The sequence below is a fragment of the Artemia sp. Qi Xiang Cuo genome, chromosome 1 (genome assembly GCF_049724085.1).
Source record: "Artemia sp. Qi Xiang Cuo chromosome 1, ASM4972408v1, whole genome shotgun sequence".
Classification (NCBI taxonomy): domain Eukaryota; kingdom Metazoa; phylum Arthropoda; class Branchiopoda; order Anostraca; family Artemiidae; genus Artemia; species Artemia sp. Qi Xiang Cuo.
The window spans coordinates 21,293,333-21,318,895 of NC_142794.1; the positions used below are offsets into that span (position 1 = coordinate 21,293,333).

A 25,563-nucleotide genomic window follows, 5' to 3' on the forward strand; every position below is an offset into this window, starting at 1 on the left:
TTGGGAGGAGGAACCAGGTTTACGATTCAACTAATGGAATAACAAAAGAATTTTGTTTCTTCGTCATCGTGGTGAAGACAATGGTTACTATGATTATAAGCCTACTGATTTTTATTTAGCTGTTACAGAATGTGATTCACCACTTGAGGACACTGTATATGACATTGCTTCAAATAAGCAAATTGAAACCCGTGAATTTTATAATATAAATGAAAATGGTATCATTGATTATACAAAGAGAAATGATAAGAGTGAAGTTATATTATACTGTCGAAAATGTGACCCTGACATTACATCACATCAGGATCAGTATACAGTAAATTCAGATGACCTACCCGTATTAGTTGTTCTCGACAAATACCTATATGTGGTAGACGAAGAAATTTAAAGAGTAGAAAGTCGTTTTTATTATGTATAAACATTATTTTTTTTATTCATAAAAAATTTTACGTACTTTTTTATAAAATTTTATTCGTAGGGCACTATAATAAATATTAAAGACGTTTGAAAGTATATTTTCCACTAAGAAGTCGTTCAGTCGAGGAAAGTCAGCGTAAATGCTGAGAAACTGCATGTAGGTATAGCCAGGACATATGAACATGAAAAAGAGCAGTGCATGAAAGCCACATGTCTTAGTTGTTAAATCATGTACTTTTCTCTGATTTTCAATGATAGTTTTCCCACTGCTCTCAATAAAGTTACTGATGTGTGGAGTGTAGAATTTATATGATAGGCCAAGAGGGTAAAAAATTCGATATAGCCAATAAGAATATTCGATAGCCAATGACCCCTCTTCAAACTCGATTGACTGCTATTAACAATGATTAGGGTATTGTTAACACTTGGAATTTTTTCAATGAAGTCCGATGGTATACAATAGGACTTATACTGGGATTATTTGAAAAAAACTACGTTTTCTAAAGAGTTAAAGAGGCTGAGTCACAAGTTCGAACCTTAAAACGTACAGGGATTAGAAGGTACAGTTGGGGGGCTGCCGCCCCCAAACCCCCGCTTTCGCAGCCTTTAAATAATTTTTTTTAAACTGAAAGTAAGGAGCGACATTAAAACTTAAAACAAACAGAAATTATTCCGTATATGAAAGGGGCTGTGCCCTCCTCAACGCCTCGCTCTTTACGCTAAAGTTTTTATTGTTTAAAAAAAGAGTCGTGAGAAAGTCAAACTTTAGCGTAAAGAGCGAGGCGTTGAGGAGGGCAAAGCCCCTTTCATATACGGAATAATTTCTGTTCGTTTTAAGTTTTAATGTCGGTCCTTACTTTCAGTTAAAATTTTTTTTTAATATAAAGGCTGCGAAAGCGAGTGGTGTTGGGGGCCGCAGCCCCCCCAACAGTACCTTCTAATCCCGGTAAGTTTTAATGTTCGAACTTGTGACTCAGCCGCGTTAAATCTTTAGAAAAAGTATTTTTTTTTAAAATAATTTATTGACGTTTTTGTACAGTTTATTACTTTTTATTGCTTGACTAACTGTTAGATGATTGTGTATTATTCTTTTCTTTCTCGACAGGGTGTTTTAAGGGTCAATCTTGTAACTCAGCCTCTTTAACTCTTTAGAAAACGTAGTTTTGTTCAAATAATTTAAAAAAGAAACTGAGTTTCCGTTTTAAACTTTAAATTCAGTATATAAAAAATTTTCTCTGACGGTGAATCGAACCCAGGTTTTCTGCCTGACAGTCAGGAGTATCAACCGCTATACTAAAGAGACACAATTGTAATTGTTTTTTAGTAAATGGAATCTATTTTTGACGCAAGCAAATCCCCACAAAACTTGATATTTGGTTTTTGGAAAACAGGGAAGGAGTGATCAAATTGAGCTGAAATTTCTAGGATAAGCTCCCAGGCCCCAGGAAAGCTTATCTTCTAAATTTCAGCTCGATCAGACAACGTTAAAGGGGGACTGTGGTGGGAAAAATTAACATGGGCTCTTATAGGAAAACGAGGTTTTTCGTAAATATAAATTCGGGGGATATTTTTTTCGGTCTGAAAATATCAAAAAGCTCTAACAGGTCAAATTCTGCTTCGAATGAGTCCTCATTCACGTGGATCAGTTGCCAACTGTGGCCCGTAGGCGTGGCTAAGAAGAAAATTTTTTTTTTGAACTTTAAGTGGCTATATTTGGTTTTTGGAAAACAGGGAAGGAGTGATCGGATTGAGCTGAAATTTCGAGGATAAGCTCCCAGGCCCTAGGAAAAATCAACCTCTAAATTTCAACCTAATCGGACAACGTGAAAGGGGGGCTGTGGTCGGAGGGTCGAAACTTCCGGCCCACTTTTACCCATGAAGATAAAGTCGGAGGTGGGTGAAATTTTGCACGTTTCTTAGTTTGAGCTTGGGCTACAAAATGCAATTACCGCTGTCTCTCTGCGACCGCTAGGACCGTAAATCGCCTAACATTGTGGTGGGTCACCTCTTTATAAAGGCACAAGTGTGCCTCCTTGATATTTGGTTTGTATTTGGTAATACGCTGATTTTTTGGTTTGTGTTCATGGTGCATGGTCTAGTAGAACACTGCCATCGGGTGTGATTTCCCAATAGGTTTCAAATTGACTCAGTGATATTAATGTAATACTTTCGGTCAAAGCATCGGCAAATTTGCACTCTAAACGAACATTCCCCGATCGTACTATGCTCATATCTTGAGTGTTAGACAAGTCCAAAACAAATACGCCATGGTTTTTTGAGAATATTGAATCTGTTATTCCATTTTCAAATAGTTGTGAATCATGATCTAGGGATTGCATGGTCAACTGATACAGAGTTCTATAGGATTTTTTATCAAATGATAAAGTATACAGTAGAATTCCATTCACTTTGCACAAAAGGCAAGATAGACCAAAAAAGTTAAAATCATGGGGGGATGCAGTCCAGGATTCAACGGCACTAGCAATCTTCACAAAGGGCGAAGCGAGTTTGATGGGCTTTCTCCATGGATAAATGATGAATCGGTATAACTGCGAGAGCCAGTGGCAATATGACGTTGATTGGTGATCGTATTGGGGACAAGAAGTTTAATATTGTTACCATTATTTCTTAGCTTTTCCACTGCCAATGCAACAGAGCTCATAACCTTTTTTTTCGAACATGAAGAATTGCTGAAGTGATAATGACATTTGCATCAGGTGCTGCAGAAAGTTTTTTTATTAATGAAATTTGATGGAACTAGTTGTAACTTTATGTCAATCTTAACATTGGGAGGTAATCATTAGGATATATTGAATATCTCATAATTTAATTTTCCAACCAGGTGATACTCCTGGTTATCTGCAGAAGTTAACTCACCGTCAGTATCAACCCCTGATCTATATTCATGGCCCAGTTCCTGTCCTTTCAACTCCTTGTATGCCTGTAGAGTAATCATTATAAGTTGTAGTTTTATTTCATAACTGGATAAATTATTGTTGAGGCTCACGAGTGCTCCATTGATGAATAATTTAATATGTTTAAATAAGTTGTGTAGGATACATTTTTTATCGGACATACCATCAGCAGAAATAGGAGTTGTATTGTCTGACTTTTTCTTCACTGCAACATTAAAATCAATAAATGTTGATGATAAATCAATGAAATAATCTTCATTGGAAAATGTCTGATAGTGTATATTTTCCGAGAGGGGTTGTTGGGGATGAAATTGTTCATAGTAGCCATACTTGACAATGACATCAAAATTTTCAGCATTGAATAGGTTCGAAGAGGATCTGATTGATGGATGCGATTCTTTGTGGGGGAGATAGGCCATCTTAAGAGAAGAAATCCTTCTTTGATCTAACAGGTATTTTTGAGAATCCAGTCGACAAGAGTCACTTCATAGGCACCAGCGAATTTGATGGTAGAAAGGAGTTTCGTCCAAAAATCACTTGTTTTATTCAAGTCATTGTAGAGAGGATCAGAGGCATCGGAGATAAACGTTACGTAGAATTCATATGACATTGTTCATGTCTTCGACACCGATCCAAGAATCCACATAGGAACTTTGTTCTAGCAAACAGACAAGCAACTGTTTCTTAGCCTGTCGAGTACTCTTTAATATGTTTTTAATTTGATTCACTAGTGTTTCTAATTTTTGTAGTTCATAGTCATAAAAGCCGCTAAGAATCTCTTCATCTTCAGTGTCTCGTAGACGATATGACATGGGTTGTGTGTCTAGCATTTTGGCCACTTTAAAAATTCCGGTGGACCACAAGTAATTGCCCTTTTCAAAAACATTAGTTGTTCTATTAATTTGAACAATATCACTGACATTGAATTTTTTTCTTCACAATCATTTCATTGAAATATTGTTTAAGAAAAGTATCTAATGTATTATGATCAGAATGATGAATTTCCGTTGGGGTTGAGTTGCACAATGATTGTAAATAAACAAGATTTTACCTAAATCCTGAATAAAAGCAGCCGTATTTTTCAATGTACAATATCTTCAAATTAAAATTCGAATAGTTCTTACCAATCGTTCGGCCAATGCAGCCTTTATAGCACTGTGACTATGATAGAGCATTGTATTATATTTCATTAGTACTTGTTCGACATGTTGATTATCCAATTCACTAACCCGATCCGTTTGAATTTTTTTATAAGATTCTTGTTCAAGAATAATTTCTATAGCCTGAGCAACTTCAACGCCTTTCTTTGTCCACTATGGAATGGCATATGCATAGCGACTAAAAGTACTGATTGCAATTAGATTGTACTTGTACGGTTTATGGTGATGCCGTTAAATCTCATATAGAGTAAAGATACCGACCTACATCATGTGCAATGGGAAAAAGATTTTAGTTTTTCGATAACGATTACCACGAAAACTATGATTTCTATGTAGAGTGTAACTTGATTCATTTTGTAGATAGTTTTGTACACTTTTAGTGTGAACACCAGTGAATTTGGAAAGAGTTGTGGGGGAACTTAAACTTCCTACTTCACCCATATTTTCATAAACGTGTTTCAAAACTTCAACCATTTGAACGTAAAATGGTACTTTAACGTCCACTATCCTTTTGTATACTAGTGGGTGATGATGATGATGTTGAGTTGATATCAATACGTGTTTGCTTTTGTCTAGCTCTTAGCGATGTGCTTCTCATCGTCAAATCAATGTTTCTTCTAGGTGTGCTAGTATTTTGCAAGATTAATTTGAAATATTCACCTGTTTCTTCTTCTTCTTCTTCTTCTTCTTGTTCTCCGACTTCTTCTTCTTGTTTCAATGTTGTTAATGATTATGATGACGATGGACTATGTTCATTTATTTTTTTTTAGAATTTGCCTATTGCTAATAAAAATTTTGGGGAAGTTTAATGTATTTAGAAAGTTGTATAGATGACTGTCAAATGATGAAAGTCCTTAACGATTTGTAACCAGATCATAGATTAAATCAAGTAGATAATAACTTTTTCCTTGAATTATAATTGGTTTCCCATTGCTATCAACTTGAGTATGATCTTGACCACTTTCCATGAGATATGTTATGAGTCGTTTACTTTGTTCAAGATATAAGTGTGGCATTAAAGGATTTTCCTTTAAAATATTTTCCTTTCTTTTTACAAGCCAATGCACGTACAATGGAACGATGTTGCTTTCCCAGTTGCTTAACTACTTCTGGCAGTTGAACATTACCCTCGGTTAAATTTAAACAAAGTTCAGATATTATATTAATGAAATCGTTGTTAATACCATGATTGAGTATGGCTTTCCTAAGTGGGGATTTTGAAGCGCTTAGAACGGAAAATAAATGTCTATTTTCATGTAGTTTCTTCAGTGTCATGATGAAAACTAATAGACTTTTTTACTGCTCACTGGAAGATGTACTGTAATTTGATTGTCAAAAATATCTGTGACTACACGTAAATCCTCGGGTGTATTTTGATTAAGATCCAATAGAATGTAGCCGTAGGGGATTATTAGTTGCCTGATTGTACGCTGAACATGTAAATTTTTCAGCAGCGGGATATATTTGTTTATTGAGAGTGATTAGCGAGCTAGAATAACGAACAACTCTGTAGATGATATAGTAGCTACAGTTCAAAGCAAGTGTTTGCATACATTTGCTCTGATGAAGGAGATTATGTAGAACTAGAGTAACGGAAATCTGTTCATGATGTGAGCGAACAGTAAACAATTGTAGCATTTTCTGGGACCATTGTTCAATGGATTCAGCTAAATCGTCAATAATCAGCCCACCTACAACTAACTGTAAATTATAGATGTCTAATGACTAAATAATTTCACTATTAGTACTTCGCCGTTCAAGAATAATAATAAGAAGAAGAACAAAACCAATAAAGAATCATATTTTCTTTTATTTTTAACATAAAAGCAGCACTTTACAAATAATAATAATAATTCAGTTAGAAAAAAAACACCTTTTTATTAAACAAAAATATACATAATCAAGATTTTCTATTTATTTATTTATTTACAATAAAAAAAACAACATTTAATCAAAATTGCCGCTAGGAAAAAAGTTTTTATTAAACAAAAAGTAAATGTAATATCCCACTTTTTTTTACTTATTTATAACAAAAACAAAAAAATTTATTTGAAATAGGCACTAGGAAAAAAACAAAAAAAAACATATTAAACAATAAATACACTTAAAAATCAATTACATATCACTTTTATTTTTACTTTATTTACAAAAAATATATTTAATAAACATGACTTTTAATTTGAAATGGGGTTCCCTCGTCCCCCGGGGGCGGATAGGGGGGGCGCTGTGGCGGGTGCAGTCTGGGGGCATTAAATTATGAAGAAATAACTCTGCCTTGTACAAGCACATTGAAAATTTATAAATTTTGTTTTGAAAAAAAATCACAAAACCACCCACCCACCACCCACCATGTACTATGAAAGAATTTAAGTTAATTTATCTAGACCGAGTTGTTTTATACTCTATACGTTCAACTCGATCTGAAATCAGATAGTGTCCGTATGGAAGTACCTTCACACCTTCCTGAAGTAGTTAAGCTTTGTCTGATATGGCCGACATGGCGTTTTCTCAATTCTAACTGTGTAGTTTTTAAATTGTAAAGAACGAATCGCCATGACTTTCGCTCTTGCGACTAAACTAGGTTCCACAGGGTTTCTATAAACACTCGTATTGTGTAGGCAACCCCTTGCAAACTTGTTTGATATCCTCGTTGTGCGTTTCCACACAGTATACCTTCGGCCCAGGAAACACACAACTGGATATCATATCACTTCCTGTTTCACATTTTAAAATTAACAATTGATTTGGGGCCTGGGGTTTCACTAGCTCAGGATAGAGGGATTCATTCCAGTTGGTGTAGTCCATCCACGAGCTAATGTACTGTCCATTTCCAAATCATTCAACAAATTTTCAGTTTTTACTTTTAACAGGAGTGAATCAGTGTCTCTATAGTACACTTGAACTTGCTCCTCAATTGGCCGTAGGACCTTGCATACGTTGGAATAAAGTGACAAACTAAGTTTATTTGATATTTCTGTTATTCCACTCCCGCTTGCAATATTTTTAATTGGAACGATGTTTCTTTCCTTATAATGTAGGAGCACCATATTAGAGTTAATGATTGTGAAAGATGTGAAGTTCGGGTCGGCGATGATTTAAGCACAATCTTTTGGATTGGTTACACTGTCAAAGTGACCTCTGTTTCATACGCTTTCGCACATTTTACCGAAGGCTGAGCTCAAAACGAGTTGATAGATTTCTTTTTCAACCTTCGTTTTCGCTTATGAACGTTTACTGACAAAGGTGTCTATAAACGTTTTCATATAAGGCTTTTGATCAAATTGGAGGGCTCTATGAATCTTTGTGACTTTGAAACCACTGGACACCGTCCATCGCAATAGCACGTGATGAATAACGATATTCTTTTTTGGGTTAAGGTCAGCAATAAGTTTTTGCTTTGAAGGCACCCAGCGCATACTCCCATCCTCTACTAAAGATAAATTGTAGGGACTCAGAGAGTCTTTACCCACCGGTCTATTTATGCACTGGAAAACGAAGTCTTTTACCGAATCATAGATTTTCATTGGTATTTCACCGTTAATTTAAAAAAAAACATCCTTGCGCCCCATTCTCCTCAACGGTAGCATTTTTGGGGAAACTCGAAGCACAAAGAGTGTTAAGCCATTTTTAATTGCCACATGGCAAACAGTAGTGAGACATCGTTCACGGATAAAGGGAATTCATATCCAAAAAAACTGCTTGTGACTTTTCATCGGTGTGCTGTCTGGTCGGATATTTTTCCGTGATACGGTCCCCATGAAAAACATACCCCCCTTTATTGACCTCTCTAAAAAAAGGTGTTGATCCACGTCGGTGATCAGACATATTTCTTCTTTGCTGAATTTAAGAATCAAGTCCATCACCAGATGAAGAGTGGAAAATAGTACCCTAAATCCAACCCAAATTCCCCATAGATTCTATCCGTGTTTCTGCACAAAATGTCCAGAAGAGTCAACACAGCACTAGCCAAGTACAGTTTACAGTAATCCCATCCGTTTTTACATCCTCCCTTTGCCTAAACCCTCTTGGCAAATCCATAGTCGCTACTGGTGTATTGACTGTCCGTAAGGGAATTGTAAAATGCTTTGATAGGCGGTAATGACACCTCATCTAGCCTCAAGGTGGAGTTGTAGTAATCATGTGCGTATATGCCCTTACACTTTAATAAATCATACATTTCATCATCGGGGAAGCGTTGTTTTAGGAGGGGAAAACTATCAAAATTGTCGCTTTTTTGTAGCTGAATCAATTGACTTAGAAACTAGGGGAAAAACTGGAAGAGTCTAAAAAACGGATTTTATTCAGGCACGTGTTACCCTTGTCAACTGTTTTCCACAGGAATTCTAGCAGCAGCAGCTTCTACGATGATTTGGGTATGATATTATAAGAAAAAGAACCATCTACCCATGCGTTATCTACACATCCCCCCTTGGCCATGCGGGCCAACGCCGGTAAAATAAACTTTAATTCGTAATTGGAATTGTGTATAAAAACTGGTACGAAACATTGCCGAATAACGTTTATATTGCACGATTGATGTGCAACCCCTCTAAAGTTATTCCCTCCCAATGAAATTTCCTGCCATAAAGGATCATTGTTGCTCACCTTCCCCTTCCCCCCGATACCATCATCAAATTCACCCTTACAAACCCAACATATTTTATGATTTTTAATGATCAATCTGTCATCTGGTGATGGAACCATAGGATAGTGTGTGTAGCGTAGGTGTGAAATTGCGCCATTCACTGTTTTAATCAGACTGGTCAATGCCGTTCGCATGCAGTCTTCTCCACCCAACGACTCAACTACATCCAGCACTTGCATGTAATTCCTAGAGTCTCTTTGGGCGTGAGCGTAAAAGACCCCTATGGCTTATGTATTTTAACACGATTTGGATTTGACGAATCGTACACGTCTGTGAGTTTGGCCTCGCAGTCCAAAGCAATCTTGTTGCTCTGTACACGAAGGGATATCTTCCTCTTCTTGTTACGTAATTGGAGAACTAAACTGTAGCTTTGAAGATAGTTTTTAAACAGTCGCGAATGAATAATGAAAAATAGCGAAAAATTTTAACTTGGCTTAATTCCTCGACAAATAAATGTCTCGATAATAGCAATGCAAGATTGAAAAAACGGGTATCCAACCGAGAGCAAATCACAGCCACGGGGCTTCGTGTCTGACAGGCCAAGGCACGAAGAGGTGGACTCTTCCGCACGGAGCAAGAGATGGAAGATAATCACTTTCTAGCAAGTTTAAAAAAGACATTTTAATTTAACTCAGCCGAAACTAAGAATTAAACAACAATCAGCTAGATTAATAAAGTATTGTACAATGCTAAATTGTAAGTGCATTATAAACTTGAATAAAGAAAATATGGGTTTATTAAGTACTTTCATATATGTAGAATGGAAATAGGGTTTTTTGGAACCTTTCCACCTCTTTCCCCCCACCCGTAATTACTCCATTACCTAATATACATAACTATCTGATAAAAGCACTTACGTCAGGAATTGAAGGTAAATCGTCAGAAATGTCCTGCATTTCAGATGGTGGTGCATAGGTGATTACACTTCTCCTGCTCATGTTCAATGATCTAATTAGGTACACATCAGGGGTGCTAGACCCGCCATAGAGCTTTGGTTGTTTTTGCTCAGGACAACTTTGACCATTAATCTCCTTGAATAAAAATTAATTTTCAGTTTTTTCCTCGGGTAAGTTCCATAGATAGAGGGGTAGTAATCTCTGTTTCATCATGCAGGATAGAGGAAGAAAATGTATGCTTTTTCAAGTAGGAAAAAACACCATTAGAACTTATTGGGTATAAATTATTTCCGTCTTTATTTCAAATCTACTTAAAGTCCTAAAAAAGAAACATGACCCCCCTAAGACGAGGACGAAAAAGTCTAAGCTAGTAGTTAATAACGCAAAAACGATGTAACATAAAAAAAAATATAACACAATTTGTGCGATAATCTCTCGCGAAACAAGATAAAGGAAAAATGTATGTTTTTTTCAATTATAGGAGGGACGTGATTTAAAACTTATGGGGTTAGATTCCATTTGCGCAAGCTCACATGAAAAGAAGGAATTTTGGTAGTCCTAGATTGAGTTTAAGCTATCTATATTTTAAATATGATATGCATAAAAATAACACAATTTTGCGTATTAGGTCCGACAGATTTTTTTCAGAACATTTGTAATCCTTACCCCCCTCCACAATACCAAAGCTCACCCCAGCACATCAAAGATATTGTACATATTTAAAGAACACGCATTGGTCAATTTTTAGTCTTAAATAATTGCTATTTCTGCAAAGCACTTGAGACGCATTTTACCCAAAATTGCCTTTTATACCTGAATGGATGTTACAAAACAAATGAATTTTGCGAAAGATATGTAGTCGGCTGTCAATCAGAAACCCATATGCAAGATAGTTAAAGGTAGCTATACGAAAACAGTCTCGTTTTTTTTTATAATACAAGAATGAAAATATTCACTTACCAAAATCCTTTTGAAGTTCTCCATTTTAATACGAATAAATTTAACAAGAAAGGCTATCTATTCGAGTTGTTTTTTCAAACTGAAGAAAAAGAGTTATTGCACCTTAATTTATACAAAAAACATATTTATTTACTCTTCGGCTGAAACCAGTATTTTTACAGAAAGTCCATTAAAACTTTGAACACATTATACCAAGGTCTTTAGTTTTGGGTATTGACCCATAGAAAGACCTATCTGGTAAGTCTTGTCCCCGGCACGGTAGTTGATGCATGGCCGTAGTAAGTCATGTACCGTTGAATCTGCACTGTATATTAAGTACCCTCCGTATTTGATGTCTCTGATTGGTCGAGGATATGGGTGTTGCCTCAGAAACCTGTCTGGTAAGTCATGTCCCTTCTGTAGTACTAGATACCTGTCCGTGGTAAGTCATGTACCGTTGAAACTGCACTGTATATTCATGCTCCAGTCCTTGTAGGTTCTGTGGTAATTGATAACATACTACTAACGTTAGAAGTTATTAATGCGCATAAATTATCTGATATATGAGAAGCGTAGGCTCCAACCAGCCCAACAAAAGAGTCTAACCAGCTTGAAAAATGTAGGAGGGTCACTTTTACATAGTTCCATGGGTGTCGCCTCCTTTACGCCTTCCCCAGAGGGATGGTTGTCGGACCTTTCAACTATGCTGAAGAAAATGGCTCTCTCAAAGTTTTTATTAGATGTCTTTGGAGAATAGGAGAGGGGGCCAGTTGTCCTCCGATATTGGTCACTTAAATAGGGCATTTGAACTTAATATCTGTTCGAATGAGCCCTCTCCGGATCTTCCAGGACCATTGGTTTGATACAATAACCCCTGGCGAAAAAAAAGAAGCAAAAATAACAATGAAGTGCATCTGGGAAGAAAAATAAAAAATAATAGTATAACATTGAAGCTTTATGACCTTTACTACAGGTTTACTACTATAGCTTTGTCTGTGATAAAAATTATAAATACCAAAAGGCCCCAACCATTCTTTGAAAAAAAGTAGGTGGGTAACCTTTATGACATTCCATGAGTTTCATCTAATAAGTTTAATGTTTTGCTTTATTGACTGGATTAAGTCAGAGATATAAGGCAATGACTTTCATAAAAATCGTATATTTTCTCTTTCAGACTTATGTTAACAGTTTCTCTATACATTCCTGGTAGAGATGAGGAGAGTCGTCTTATTCGTCGTACCCTGTTGCGTTATACAAACCTCATGATGATACTCGTTCTGAGGTCGATCTCACTTGCGGTCAAGCGTCGATTTCCTACATTGGAACATGTAGTCGAATCTGGTAAGTAGTCAGATCCCTTATTTTTAATACACTGTAATGTAAAGTAGACATGACAGTCTTAAGGGGCACATAGCATAAATAATATGTGTTTGGTTTAACTCAAAACGCAGTGTATTTGAAATAAATTACATATGGAACTAAAGCAAGGTTTTTTTTCAAAATGGGAGCTGTCGCACCCTAAATCCCTTTCCTGGCTTTAAAACTTAACTCCTGGCGACGATGATTTATTTTCCAACTCTGAAAAAGCTTTGCCAGCTTTACTATTCTTACAGAGACTATATGTTTTACTCTTTCTATCTGTCTTGGCTGTACTCTCAAGTCTTTGACCACTTTGACCAAATTTTTCACTTAGACTGGACCGGACCAGACTACTCAAAACGCTAAAGTAGGCACTGTAACGTCTAGAATAGGGAATTTAGAGGACGGCTATCTCCCTCATACAAGGAATTGTTAGTTTCTGTATTAAGAATCATCATCACTCTATACTATGGAAATCAAAAGAATCTATTCTAAAAAAGATATATAGGTTGTTTCAAAGCCATTAGTGTAAATTCATTTTGGCGCTGAAATCCTTTTTACAGAAACACTTTGCGGTAGCGGCCTAGATATATTTTCTAAACCATAGCTGATTCTCCCCAGATCGTGAATATTAGTCTTCCAGCTTTCCACTAGACACAAAATAATATCAATGGGAAGCGAAGCCGACGTTGCTAGCCAGGTCGCAAACATCACCCCTTGGCTAGCACCGAGATCTAGCAACGCCGGGCACATCCATAGCAAAAGTTATTGGATTGGCTACTTCTGACTACTTAAGATCGCGAACTGTGTCAATCTGTTTAAATTTCCGTGTATTTTTTTTCTATACAGAAGGGATTGATAATGGATCTCTCCAATTGACTCACCTTAACTAACTTGTAAAGAAGTTCAAACAAGAAAAGTTAGTTTTTGTTAAGGGAGTTTTGCTAACTTCCAAGTATCGCTTAGATTATTTCGTTCTGCCTGTTGATGTGAAATGGCGTGACTAACTTTCTGGTCGTCCAAGCTCCAGTACCAGCAGCTTGGTGAACGTTCATGGGAATATGTCTTTAAGTCTTAAAGTTGTTTTTTAAAAGTTAATTCGGTGAATATTTCCGCTGGTAATTCTGTTGAAGTCGTAATAGAAAATTGTAAGCCCCATTGTAAAATGTTTAGCTTGTTTAAAAAAATGTGAGCATAAGGTGTAGAACTTGCTAAGTTTCTTGCTAAGGGAAAAAAATTGCAAAGTATTACAGATAAATTTCTGAATTGCATTAATATTATTGAAAAGGCAAAGATAAAATGTTTAGTACTTCAGTTATGTATTTAGCATCGGTTATAATTTTAATTATGTATTTGGGCCTTTGAATCGGTTTACATAGATAACAAAGCCCTTAGCACTAGAATAGTTCAAAATCCCTGATATACAGTATAACAAAAAACTTGAATAGGATTCTTTATTTTAGTAATTAAATTAGATCAATAATAATAAAAATAATCGAATTAGATTGGTATTAATTAAAAAAAAACAAAATAAATTGCTTAGTACCTCACATGTGTCTCTAACCTTTGCTATATTTTGTCATCATGTCTTTTTAGTAAATCCTATATTTGGTCCATTTGGCGTATCAGTAACCCCAGCCATGACTATCTGCTAAAAAAATTTAGATTACATTTACGTAAATGTTTAGCTCCAAGCCATGAAAATTCATGTATAATATTTCGCTGTAAGGATTTCTGTTTCATCTGTCATCTAGCGGTCTTTCATCCTATGCAGACAGTTTTTCTTTTGAGACATTAAGACAGTATTGTACTATTCATAGAAGTAGCAAGGATTTTAAAATAGGAGGGTATAGGAGGGACAAGGGAGGGGACCTGTATGAGTAGTTATCCCCTAACCCCTAGGTTAAAACAGTTCAAATGCCTTTTTTCTGGAAAATGTAACTAGCTTGTGACTTCAAACTAGTTAAGGTAGAATTTTTATTTCCCGTCTGTTAAACTTTAAGTTTCATATAATCAAACACCATTAAAGCTTGTTTCTGTAGCGAGTTGACAGATGAGGTTAATGCTTATGTATTTTGGTTTCCGAGGAAACTAGATGAAACTAGATGATTAGTCGTGCCCAACACTAACAGACCTTGCCCCAGTCTTGCACTTGCTCCTGCATTGGCCCTAACAGACCTTATAGGCCGAACAAACACGCTACAATAAATTTGATGACTGATGTTTCAAAAGTTAGAAAATTATCAAAACTATAAATAAAAGTTTTTATACACAAAAAAAAAAAAAAAAAAAAAAAAAAAAAAATACATGCCTAGGCAACGCTGTGTAAGCATAAAAAAGCTAATATTATCGTTATTAAAATGTCTACGTTTCCAAAATCTGAGTCTTTTTTTTAGGATACTTGAAATCAGATAATGTTCATCAGTTTGATTGTTAGACTCCTTGCTCCTAGGTGACTTTTTCTCCTTCTTCCAATTAACGGTTAAGGGCCTAGCAAAAACCTGATGTTAAAAGTCGGAAAATTATCAAAGCTATGAATAAGAAGTTTAAAAAAAAAAAGAATATATGCCCAGGTTACACTGTGTCATCAGCATAATAAATTCTAATATTATCGTTATTAAAATGTCTTCATTTGCAAAAACTGAGTTTTTTTTGGGAGACTTGAAATCAGATAACGTTCATCAGTTTGACTGTTAGGCTATTTGCTCCTGAGTGACTTTTTCTCCTTCTTCAAATTCACGGTTGAGGACCTAGCAAAAACCTGATTTTTTTTCTAATCCAGCTCAATTAAATTTTCTACAAGAAATCTTAGGCTAAAAATGGCAAATTTTTATTTAACACTTCTTTAAATACTCATCTATGAAAACACTCTTTTTTAATACGTATGAACCGGAATAAAAAAGAGAATACCTATATTAGAAAGACTCCTGAAAACGACAGTAAAGATGCATATCAGGGACACATGTTAAGCCTAAAAAGATCTGAAACTATTTTAAAACGATCATAAATACTTAATTATCTCGCTTCAAAGGGTGCATTGCTTCCTTTATCCCTCTCCACCCTATAAGTTTTACAAGTGTACTAATAGTCATTTAATACACCCATCTGAAAAAAACGTTCCTTTCTACTATATAATTAAATAAAAAAAACAAGTTTTTTCAACTGAAAGCAAGGAGCAACATTGAAACTTAAAAAGAACATAAATTATATATAGTGCTTCCTTTATCCCTCTCCACCCTATAAGTTTTACAAGTGTACTAATAGTCATTTAATACACCCATCTGAAAAAAACGTTCCTTTCTACTATATAATTAAATAAAAAAAAAACAAGTTTTTTCAACTGAAAGCAAGGAGCAACATTAAAACTTAAAAAGAACATAAATTATATATAGTGCTTCCTTTATCCCTCTCCACCCTATAAGTTTTACAAGTGTACTAATAGTCATTTAATACACCCATCTGAAAAAAACATTCCTTTCTGCTATATAATTAAATAAAAAAAAAGCAAGTTTTTTCAACTGAAAGCAAGAATACACCCATCTGAAAAAAACGTTCCTTTCTACTATATAATTAAATAAAAAAAAAACAAGTTTTTTCAACTGAAAGCAAGGAGCAACATTAAAACTTAAAAAGAACATAAATTATGTATAGTGCTTCCTTTATCCCTCTCCACCCTATAAGTTTTACAAGTGTACTAATAGTCATTTAATACACCCATCTGAAAAAAACGTTCCTTTCTACTATATAATTAAATAAAAAAAAACAAGTTTTTTCAACTGAAAGCAAAGAGCAACATTAAAACTTAAAAAGAAAATAAATTATATATAGTGCTTCCTTTATCCCTCTCCACCCTATAAGTTTTACAAGTGTACTAATAGTCATTTAATACACCCATCTGAAAAAACGTTCCTTTCTACTATATAATTAAAAAAAAAAAAAAGTTTTTTCAACTGAAAGCAAGGAGCAACATTAAAACTTAAAAAGAATATAAATTATTACATATATGAGGGGGATTCACCCCCTCGTCAATACCTCGCTCTTTACGCTGAAGTTCGAAATTCTTTAAGAATGACCCCTGAATCACACAGGCCGCTTAATTGGAATACATATTTTTTACCAAAACATAAACAGGAAAATTTAACTTTATTGACGTAGCTACACAAGTTGGAGAATAAATTTTTCTAACTGTAATCTAAAACAGAAACTAACTGAATGTTTTCTTAGAGGGATATTTTGTTTTCTTCATTGGAAGACATAAAATCTGGCTGTCAAAACAAAATTTGACTCTTGTCAAAATCTGGCTTTACAATAGAAACACCTGTTAATTTACTACACTGGTGAAAAGTAAAAGCATTAAAGAAAACTCTAAATAAATCCAAAAAATTTATTAGTTGTTAAGTAAGAACTAACGTTTGATCAAATCTTTAAAGCTCCAAATATTTTCTTTTTAATGTGACTAGAAGTTTCCTCCATGACAAATTGACTGCGGTCAAATTTAACAAATGGTTAATTTAAACCAGTCTGTTCATTTTTATTTACGAGCAAACAATGAAACAAGGTCACTCTTATTCGAAAAAATAATGCAAATGGGCCAAACCACAAACAACAATACTCGAAGAAAAAGATAGTAACACTCTGACCAGACCGGCCACAAACGACTAAATGGTTGCCCAATCCATAAAATAAGATTAAGCTTAGTGATAAATTTCAAAAAGTGTCCTCTAACCCTCTACGGATAAAAGGCCAATCTACAGGAGTTAGAAATAAGGTACACTTTTGCCACATGAAAAACGGACAATTTCAAAAGATTTTCGACTCAGTAATCGCTCTAACCAGCCCTTTCGTTGATCGTCTCATTGGACGAATATAGAGTCAATGATTAAAAATGTTAGGATTTATATGTATTTATTTCTTCATCTTTCACTTAAGGAGTGGTAAGCTATTATCAATTATACAAAATATCTGCTAAATATTTTTGATGGACTTTTCAGAAATTCAAATGACATAAAGATGTTAAATTTTGATTAATTAATGACTAAATAAGACTGTTTATATAGGTGAATCCCACCCCTTTAAAAGCCTTGAGGCACCCCCTTCCTGTTGCATCAAAATCCCTGGTGTAGCCCTGTATTACTCATTATTCTTGTTTTTTAACATTGCTGCTAATTTTCGTATAATGGTAAAAGTAAAAAATAAGCTTTAAAGGGAAAGAGGGGGCGGGGTTAACACACTTTAACCGCCCTTGCAATACCAATGATCCTATTAGTACTTATATTTTGATTTATATTTTTACCACTGTAAAATTGTTCTATGGATTCTAGGTATCATGACAAAGCGCGAACTGGAAAGTTTCAAGTCTATACAAACTGAGTTCAATACCTATTGGATCCCAAGTTGTTGGTTTGTTGATCTTCTACGGGAATGCCGGACCACCAAAAAATTAATCGACCCCCCAGGAATGAGATTTGTAATGCAGGTACTATTTAAATCTTTACCGTATTCTATTATGATGTATTTTAGAAGCATATCAAATGTTAAAACAATAGGCAATTGAGTACTTATTTCTATAAAAAAAAACTTTCCTCTTTTTATTGTTATTGCTATTTTAAACTGTGAAATATGTGGTTAAAAGACATATACAAATGAGTACCAAAAATTTGTAAGCATTAAACAATTGACTATTGAACAACTGAATAATCGAGCTAAAAAAATAATTCAATTTAATCGATTTACCTGGGGATATAATTCCTAGTGGTAATTTAATTGAAGACAGTATTTTGACATTGCATTTTTAATCAAAATTACAATGGAACGAAGAAACGTTTTATTTTAGGACCGCCCAACAACGAAGTAAGTAAAATCAATTTTGAGATTGTCGATCGCCTCGCAAGAGAATACAAATCCTGTAAAAGCTATGATTATGGGAAGAATAAAGATGAAGGAGGAATTGAATTCACAGTAGTTTTTTCTTTAATTCAAATGAAATTGCTGATTTACCACCCCTTGACCGAAAACTAAAGAATAACACATTCTTTATGCGAATGCGTAATTTAAATATTTCGTAAGGTATGTGCAATGGAACACGACTGGTTTTTACTCAATTATGCAAGAATGTAACTAAAGCAAAAATAAAACTGGAGAAAAGCTGGAAAAGAAGTTCACACTAATCTACAGTTACAAGACAAGCGACAGCGAGGGTGACATATATACAGGCCTTCTGCATCTTGAGCACCAGTGTCCGAGCGAAGGTTCGTCTCCTGGTAATTAGATGTTAACACAATATATAATTGAACAGACATTTCCAAAGAAAATTTTCCTGTTAACATTACTAATTTCACAATGCAGTGCAATGAAAATTTCCTACCCTAAGAAGATCCTCTGCCATGGAAAATTTTCCTAGAAATGTTCAGCCTGGAAAATTTTCCTCAGGCAATTCCCCCTGCTGAATTCTTCTCACTTGTAAAATTGAGCAAAGATAAAAAAAGAATGAAGAAAATAAAGGTTTTGGAATATCTTACCTACATGTCAAAATTTATATAGAATGTACGATGTAGAATCAAGCACTTCGTGGTAACAAACTCTAAGTAAAAAGCAACTTGGGCCAACAAACAAGACTCTAAAGAAAGGAATTTTGATAACAATTAATGCATCGAAAGAATTGGATTTGTATGCTGATCCAAATAAATGAAGTTTATTAACTTTAATGCTACATGTCAAACGCTACGACCCGAGAAAATTTGCCCGACTTTCGAAAAGGGGAGAAACACCCTCCCCCCCCAAAAAAAAGGGCAATTGAGCTTAATGAAAATAACAAGATGAGTGTTGGCATAATTGAGAACACCAACTATAGAGATTTCAGACTCTCGTCTATAAAAATGCAGAATTTTGCACCTTTTTTTCAGAAGAAAGATTACAGATGCAGGTTTATTTTTTTTCCCTGGGGTGATTGTATCGAATCAATGATCCTAAAAGATTGGTAGAGGCCTCATTCAAACGGAAATTATAGGTTCGAATGCCCTTTTAAAGTGAACAAAAACCTTCTGTGGTGGGAAAGAGGTGTTTTCTGCTATTTTATGGCAACAAACTGCGACTTTGCACCATTTGGTGTCGACTAAAAATTTTGAGACAGCCAATATATTTAAAAGTGTCAAAAACTATACATTGAGCTTCCCAGTTTCCGTTGGGGTGAAATTTCCAAGGGGAGGATTTCGGGGTATGTGCCTATCACCACCATTCACAAACCAGCAATTGGACAAAGTACTGAAATAATTTCTCAGCTAAAAACGATCATCAATCTGAATTTAATCTGCGATCATTTTTGTTACCAAATTTCCAGAAAATAAGAGTAGGCTATATCAGAGAACAAAGTGGTTCAAATCTCTTGATTTCAACTTTATCGAACAAAATAAATAAAATTATTACTATATCGATATTTTCTTAAATCCTGATATCCCCCAACCTCATTCAAAGCTTTCAACCTCATTCAAAGCTTTCAGCCTCATTTAAGTCTTTACAGAAACTAACTTTTGCTGAAACCTTTTCACTTTCAACCTTTTCTTTACAGGAACTAAGGTTTACTGAAAACAAACACTTCACTGACTTTACTAACACTTTAATTGCTGACACTTTACTTTACTTGATAGCGCTTTACTGAAAACTAGACTAAACTTTACTAAAAACTAAATAGTTTCTCTACGCTGAAAGTTTTGTCTAGCCCATCGTTTCTGTATAGGAGTACGTGTAAAAGAAATGGAATTAAAAGAAAGAAAATAGTGACAAAACTAAGTTTTTTAGAACAATAAAACAAAAGAAAAGGTCTCAAACTCAAATTTCTGATATAGAGGAATTTCATATTTGATAAAGTTTCAGAATTTAAAATTTATATATTTAGATTTTTAAGCAAAATTCAATTGATGCATGCTGTTAAAGAAATGAAAAATTTTGTAGAAAAGAAAATATGAGGATACTTCCAGCTAGTATAGAATGGAAATATTCTGGTCGAAACCTCCATTCTACCGCCCTCAATACGAAACAAAGAAATAAAGAGTAAAAAATATAGATAAAAATCTTTGCAACAAAATGAAACAAAACAAAATTTAAAAACAACCAATAAAATAAAAGAGGCCCTCTCTATGCAACGGAAAAAGGGTATGTAAATTATTTAGAAAATGTTAATAGTTAATTTCAATCATTTTTCACATTTTGGTTAACCTCCTTGGGCTGCAGCCCTTGAATACACTAACATGAAAGACTTGTACGTTAAAAGTTAAATATTCATTTTAAGGAATTCCTGGATATACGATCAAAATGCAGCCTTCTGTGGAGTTATGACTGGATCAGCTTCCCTTTGGTGTATACCCAGGTAAGTTCACAAATAGGCGTAGCTAGGGTTTTCAGCGCCAGGGCACAATGTTGGTATGGCTCCCCTCCACCATTACTGATTAAACTTGTACAGCCATATATGTCTTACAAAGTTATAAAAATGGGGAAGTCCACTTTTAATCAAAAAAGACCTCCATGTGCAATTACGCGCTTATTGGTATTAACGGGTGCTAAATAAAAAAGACTTCGGAAAAATCAGCAAAAGTAAGCTACAAATATGTGGCACGAACCATCCTAAAAAGGTGTATTCAATGAAAGCGTAAGTTTCTTTGGGAGTCAGCAGGTTATTAGTGTTTGAATTGTTATGACTAAACGGTTTATCAAATTTAACAAGTAACTTTTGTTTGTTTTTTTTGTACGTGACAACACTGACAAAAATGTGACACTCCCCTTTAAAAATCCTATAGTTTTTAATCAATGGAAGAATCCTAGAAAATCATGGTTTTCAGATACTAATAATTCTATGATGGGTCTACGGGTCAAAAAGATGTTTTATTTAGATATTTTTGATACTTTAAGTATATTTTACAAAATCTAATTAATATTTGAGTTAAAATATGAAAATAATTGGTATGGAATTCTTAAATGCATGCTCGATATAGTGGTGACTAGACAGCACATGTTGAGTCACATCAATCTTACAATTTTGCCGGATTGAGCCTTTCGGGGGTACGAAGACATGATCTTAAAAAGATACCCCTTCAAAGTTTGATCAACATTTTCTTTCTGTAATAATGGGGAGAAAATTGCACATTACCGACTGTAAAAAAAAAACAAACTTTAATTGTGCTTCTTTAAAAGGGTTTAAGCACCATAACTGATTTTTTACCGGAGGATGAGTCTAAAAAAATTCAGTAATAGGCCTAGTTTTAATCTTGATTCTAATTGTGGAAGCATGTAATTAATATTATTTGAATCTTAAAATTCAGACAATTCTGGGAAAAGGGGGAAAACATCCCATAAGAGAGTGTGGCCTTTTCCCCTTCTAATATAACAAAACACAGTTGCATTCTTCAACCATCGAAACCCATTGGTTGTTCTGGCCTCTATTGCACCCAGGGCAAAATCGTGATTGGCGTCCCCCTCATCTTCATTGGCGTCTCCCAACAAATTTCAGGCCAAATTTCAGTAATTTCGATTGGCGTCTCCCAACAAATTTTTAGGCCAAATTTCAATAGTTTCTTTATTCAGTAACAAAATTTGAATACAAAATATCACATAAAAATAAATTAATAAAATCTGGCTACTTACTTTTATTTTCAAGGAATGGTGATGAAAATATGGGGAAAATGACAATTTTCGATTCAGTTTACTTATGCTATCTGCTAACTGCGCCCTCTACTTTATTTTAATAAAAATAAGATAAGTAACAAAATGATTATAACCGTTAGATTATTTATTTGAAATTCTATACCCCTAAAATTTCTGTGCCCGGGCCGAGTACCCCCTCCCCCCTAACAGGTTTAAAATAGTCTCTGCAAAAGCCCCAACACACTTATTTTTTTTTATAAGAAAAAAAAAACACTTATTTCTTTTTTTTTCTTATTTACTGTCGCTGGCAGACAGTAAAAACACCGTATTAATACTTTTGCCCAAAGTCAATCTTATACATTTCTATACAACGAGCCTTAGGATATAGGTTTCTTCACATTGAAAACGTAAGACTTTACGTTACGTTTAGCCCTAAGGTTGTTACGTTTCATGTTACGGGTCTTTCGTTTATGCTCCTTCACATCGAAAATCTTCCCTCCACACTGCAACGTTAATTTTCAGTGCTACCCATGCAGGAAAGTGATTTTTGCATGAACCTTATGTTTATCGCCTCAAGAACTAACGAAATGGGCCATCAACAGTCTGAAGTCTTTTGCCCCTAAAACACCATATCGTGTATGCTTACTTCCTGTTTTGTGAAGTCTCTCTGCATTGGTGGATAATTTGGGGAACACAGACAAATGGACTAGATTTTTAAAAATCAAACATTGACTTAAAAAAAGAAAAACACCTATTATCTGAAGCTTTAAAAGCAGATTGAAAACAAAACAGGGTAAAAAATTACAGACCTAAAAGACCGTTTTTCGTGAGCCGGAAAGTGAAGCTAGCTTAGCTTTCAACTTCCTCGGCAGCGTCGCCAGCGTAAAGGGAACCAGACGTCAGTGCCGTTAGTCGTCTACAGAGCGGCCTGTTTTGGTCAAGGGAAGGAGCTTCGCTGGGGTCAATACCCCACCCTTTGAGTCAATATCCTTCTATCTCATACGTGGTCTACCTCTGGGGCGTTTCCAGCCATTTGTAGTTGGATCGACGTCAAATATAAGTCGGGCAGGTGTTTCAGTGGGTAGGCGAAGTAAATGACCGTAACTACGCAGCGAACGGGACTCCAGCTGTTCGGACAGGGGTGATAATTTAAAGAACCGGAGGATATCCATACCCTGTCGAGTATCATGTTCCGTACCCTGTCGAGCCACCTAACTTGTTCGATTTTGTGGAGGTGTTTTGTCTGGACAGCATCTACCTTCATCATCTGCGACTGAGTCAAAGGCCAAGTCTCTGACGAGTACAACACAACACTTGCTACCGAGGCAGAGTAAATACGAGCTTTCGTGAGACGGCTGATCTGGGGTTTGTGGAATATTGTTCATTTTAATTTATTCGTGACTAGCAGAAAGCTGCCAGATCATTATCAGTGACAAGACATCTTTTTGTGAACCTCTCTCCCCCTAAAGCTGAATAGAGTGTAAATACTATATAGGGTGAAAACATGGACTAAAAAGATAAGACAAAGCATAATATGAAATAAAAATATAAGACGGAAGATAGAATTGATTGAAGTCAATTACCAATTGAGCACAATAATAGCTGATCATAATGTGGACTTAATTACCTAAAAATCAAAGACAAACTTAAAGAATGAATAATAAGCATAAGCAACATACGTAAAATCAAATAAAAGCCAAGCAAGGATAAAAAATTATACGTTTAAAGTGTTATATAGTGTATATACAAGATGCTGTTCAAACATGCAGCGAAAATAGGGTAAAATCAAGCATAACATGGGGTGAAAAATATAAGAGAGAATCTATTTGACAGTTGAAGCTTGACAGTTTCCCATTACTTTTTTTTCTTCTTCTTCATTTCTTCTTATTAGTTCTTTTCTTCTTCGTCTCTTTTTCCATTTTTTTCTTCAGAAAAAAATTTCCTTCTTTTTCCAATTTCTTAATTTTCTTTTCTTCTTCATTTCATCTCATTTGTTCTTTTCTTTTTCGTTTCTTCTTCAAGAACCTTCTCATGAATTTTTTCTCCTTTTTTTGAATTTCTTCTCGCGTTTTCTTTTCTTCTTCATTTCTTCTCATATTCTTTTCTTCTACATTTCTTCTTCATCTTTTATTTTCTTTATTTTTTCATCAGCCTTTTCTTCAAGAATCTTCCCATCAGTTTCTCCACTAAAAAACATTGAGCTCAAAACAATAATAAGCTAATTTGCCAAGTAATTCCAACTCAACATAATGACCTACTGACAGACATTAACAAATTGAGGACCGCTAATTTCATTTACTTCATGTTGAAAGTCTGACAGATGAACAAAAGCAATCAAAACTATTTCTAAAAATATTCCCAGATGTTGATAGATTCTTAGCTACCTGGTAATCAATAAGCTACAAGAAATTGTTTCATATCGTTCGTCTGTCAATTTAGAATGACAACGTGACAGGTTTTGAATGCAAATAATTCTTTATTTATAGTCGCTCTGATATGAGTCTTTCAGAAACAAATTTGTCAAATTTACCTTAAAAAATAAAATGTTTTTTATTTATTTTGAGGCTTTTTATTTTCTGTGAAGGGGGTAGGGAGTGGGTGGCTTTAAAGCTGACTGTCGCAAGTACATTTTCGAAAAGTAGAGGCTTTTTCGAAAATTGATGAAAGATTTTTTCCCATTGGATTACTTTTTATTCTCTATAAACGCATAATATAATCATCTTATTGTTTTTTTTATTAATCTTTGGATGCCAATTGAACTAAATTCATTACAAAATATATTTTCCATGTTCAAATGTATCAGCAAAAATAAGAAAATCTTACAGTTTTTCCACAAGGTGATTAATTTAAAAGAAAAAAGAAAAAATTCTAAGCAAAAAAAAGATATTTTTGGGATATTTTCTCCGCTTTTAAACTATTTACCTTGCCTCTGAACGATTCATGTGACACAACTAGGTGATTAGGCTGGGCTTAAAGAAGTTTAATGTAAGCAATAGCAAGCCAATTTTCTAGTCACTATACCTGGATAAGAATTTTCAAGATATATGTTTTTACTTTCCTCTAAAATATTTACCTCTTTCTAAATATTTTCCTCTTTCCATCTTTCCAAATATTTTCCTTTCTAAATATTTTTTCTTTTAGAGGAAGGAAAAAATACTTTCCTCTAAATATTTTCCTCTTTCTAAATATTTTCCTCTTTCCATCTTTCTAAATATTTTCCTTTCTAAATATTTTTTCTTTTAGAGGAAAGAAAAAATACTTTCCTCTAAAATATTAATAAAATTGATTCTGTTTTTCTAATTTTAGCAAAATTTTCGCTCAAAGGGCTTCAGACGAATAACTAGAACAATAATAACTGGACTAACGACTAAAAATGAATTAGGAGAGAGGCTTAAAGGGCTATTTAATGATTTTATTTAGCTTTAAATCCTAAACTAATAATACCTGAATTATAGACAAATGAATAAGACACTAAACCAGTGTCACTACCCGGCGAAAAAACATTAGATTTTAGTGATTTTTTTATTGATTTGGTGATTTTCTTCAATAAGCTAGCGATTTATGTATTAATTTAGTGTTTTTTTTTGTAGGCAATATAA

General features: G+C 34.5%; 1 protein-coding gene across 3 annotated transcripts in view; it reads left to right on the forward strand.

The window, feature by feature from the left end:
- LOC148956109 (bestrophin-4-like) overlaps positions 1-25,563 on the forward strand; it is a 265,036-nt gene that overhangs the window by 170,772 nt on the left and 68,701 nt on the right. For all 3 annotated transcript variants that reach the window (XM_089094424.1, XM_089094333.1, XM_089094498.1), the window contains exons 4-6: positions 12,147-12,313; positions 17,653-17,807; positions 20,616-20,693. In XM_089094424.1, the coding sequence (XP_088950550.1) occupies positions 12,147-12,313; positions 17,653-17,807; positions 20,616-20,693 (400 nt within the window). The remainder of the gene's footprint in view (positions 1-12,146; positions 12,314-17,652; positions 17,808-20,615; positions 20,694-25,563) is intronic.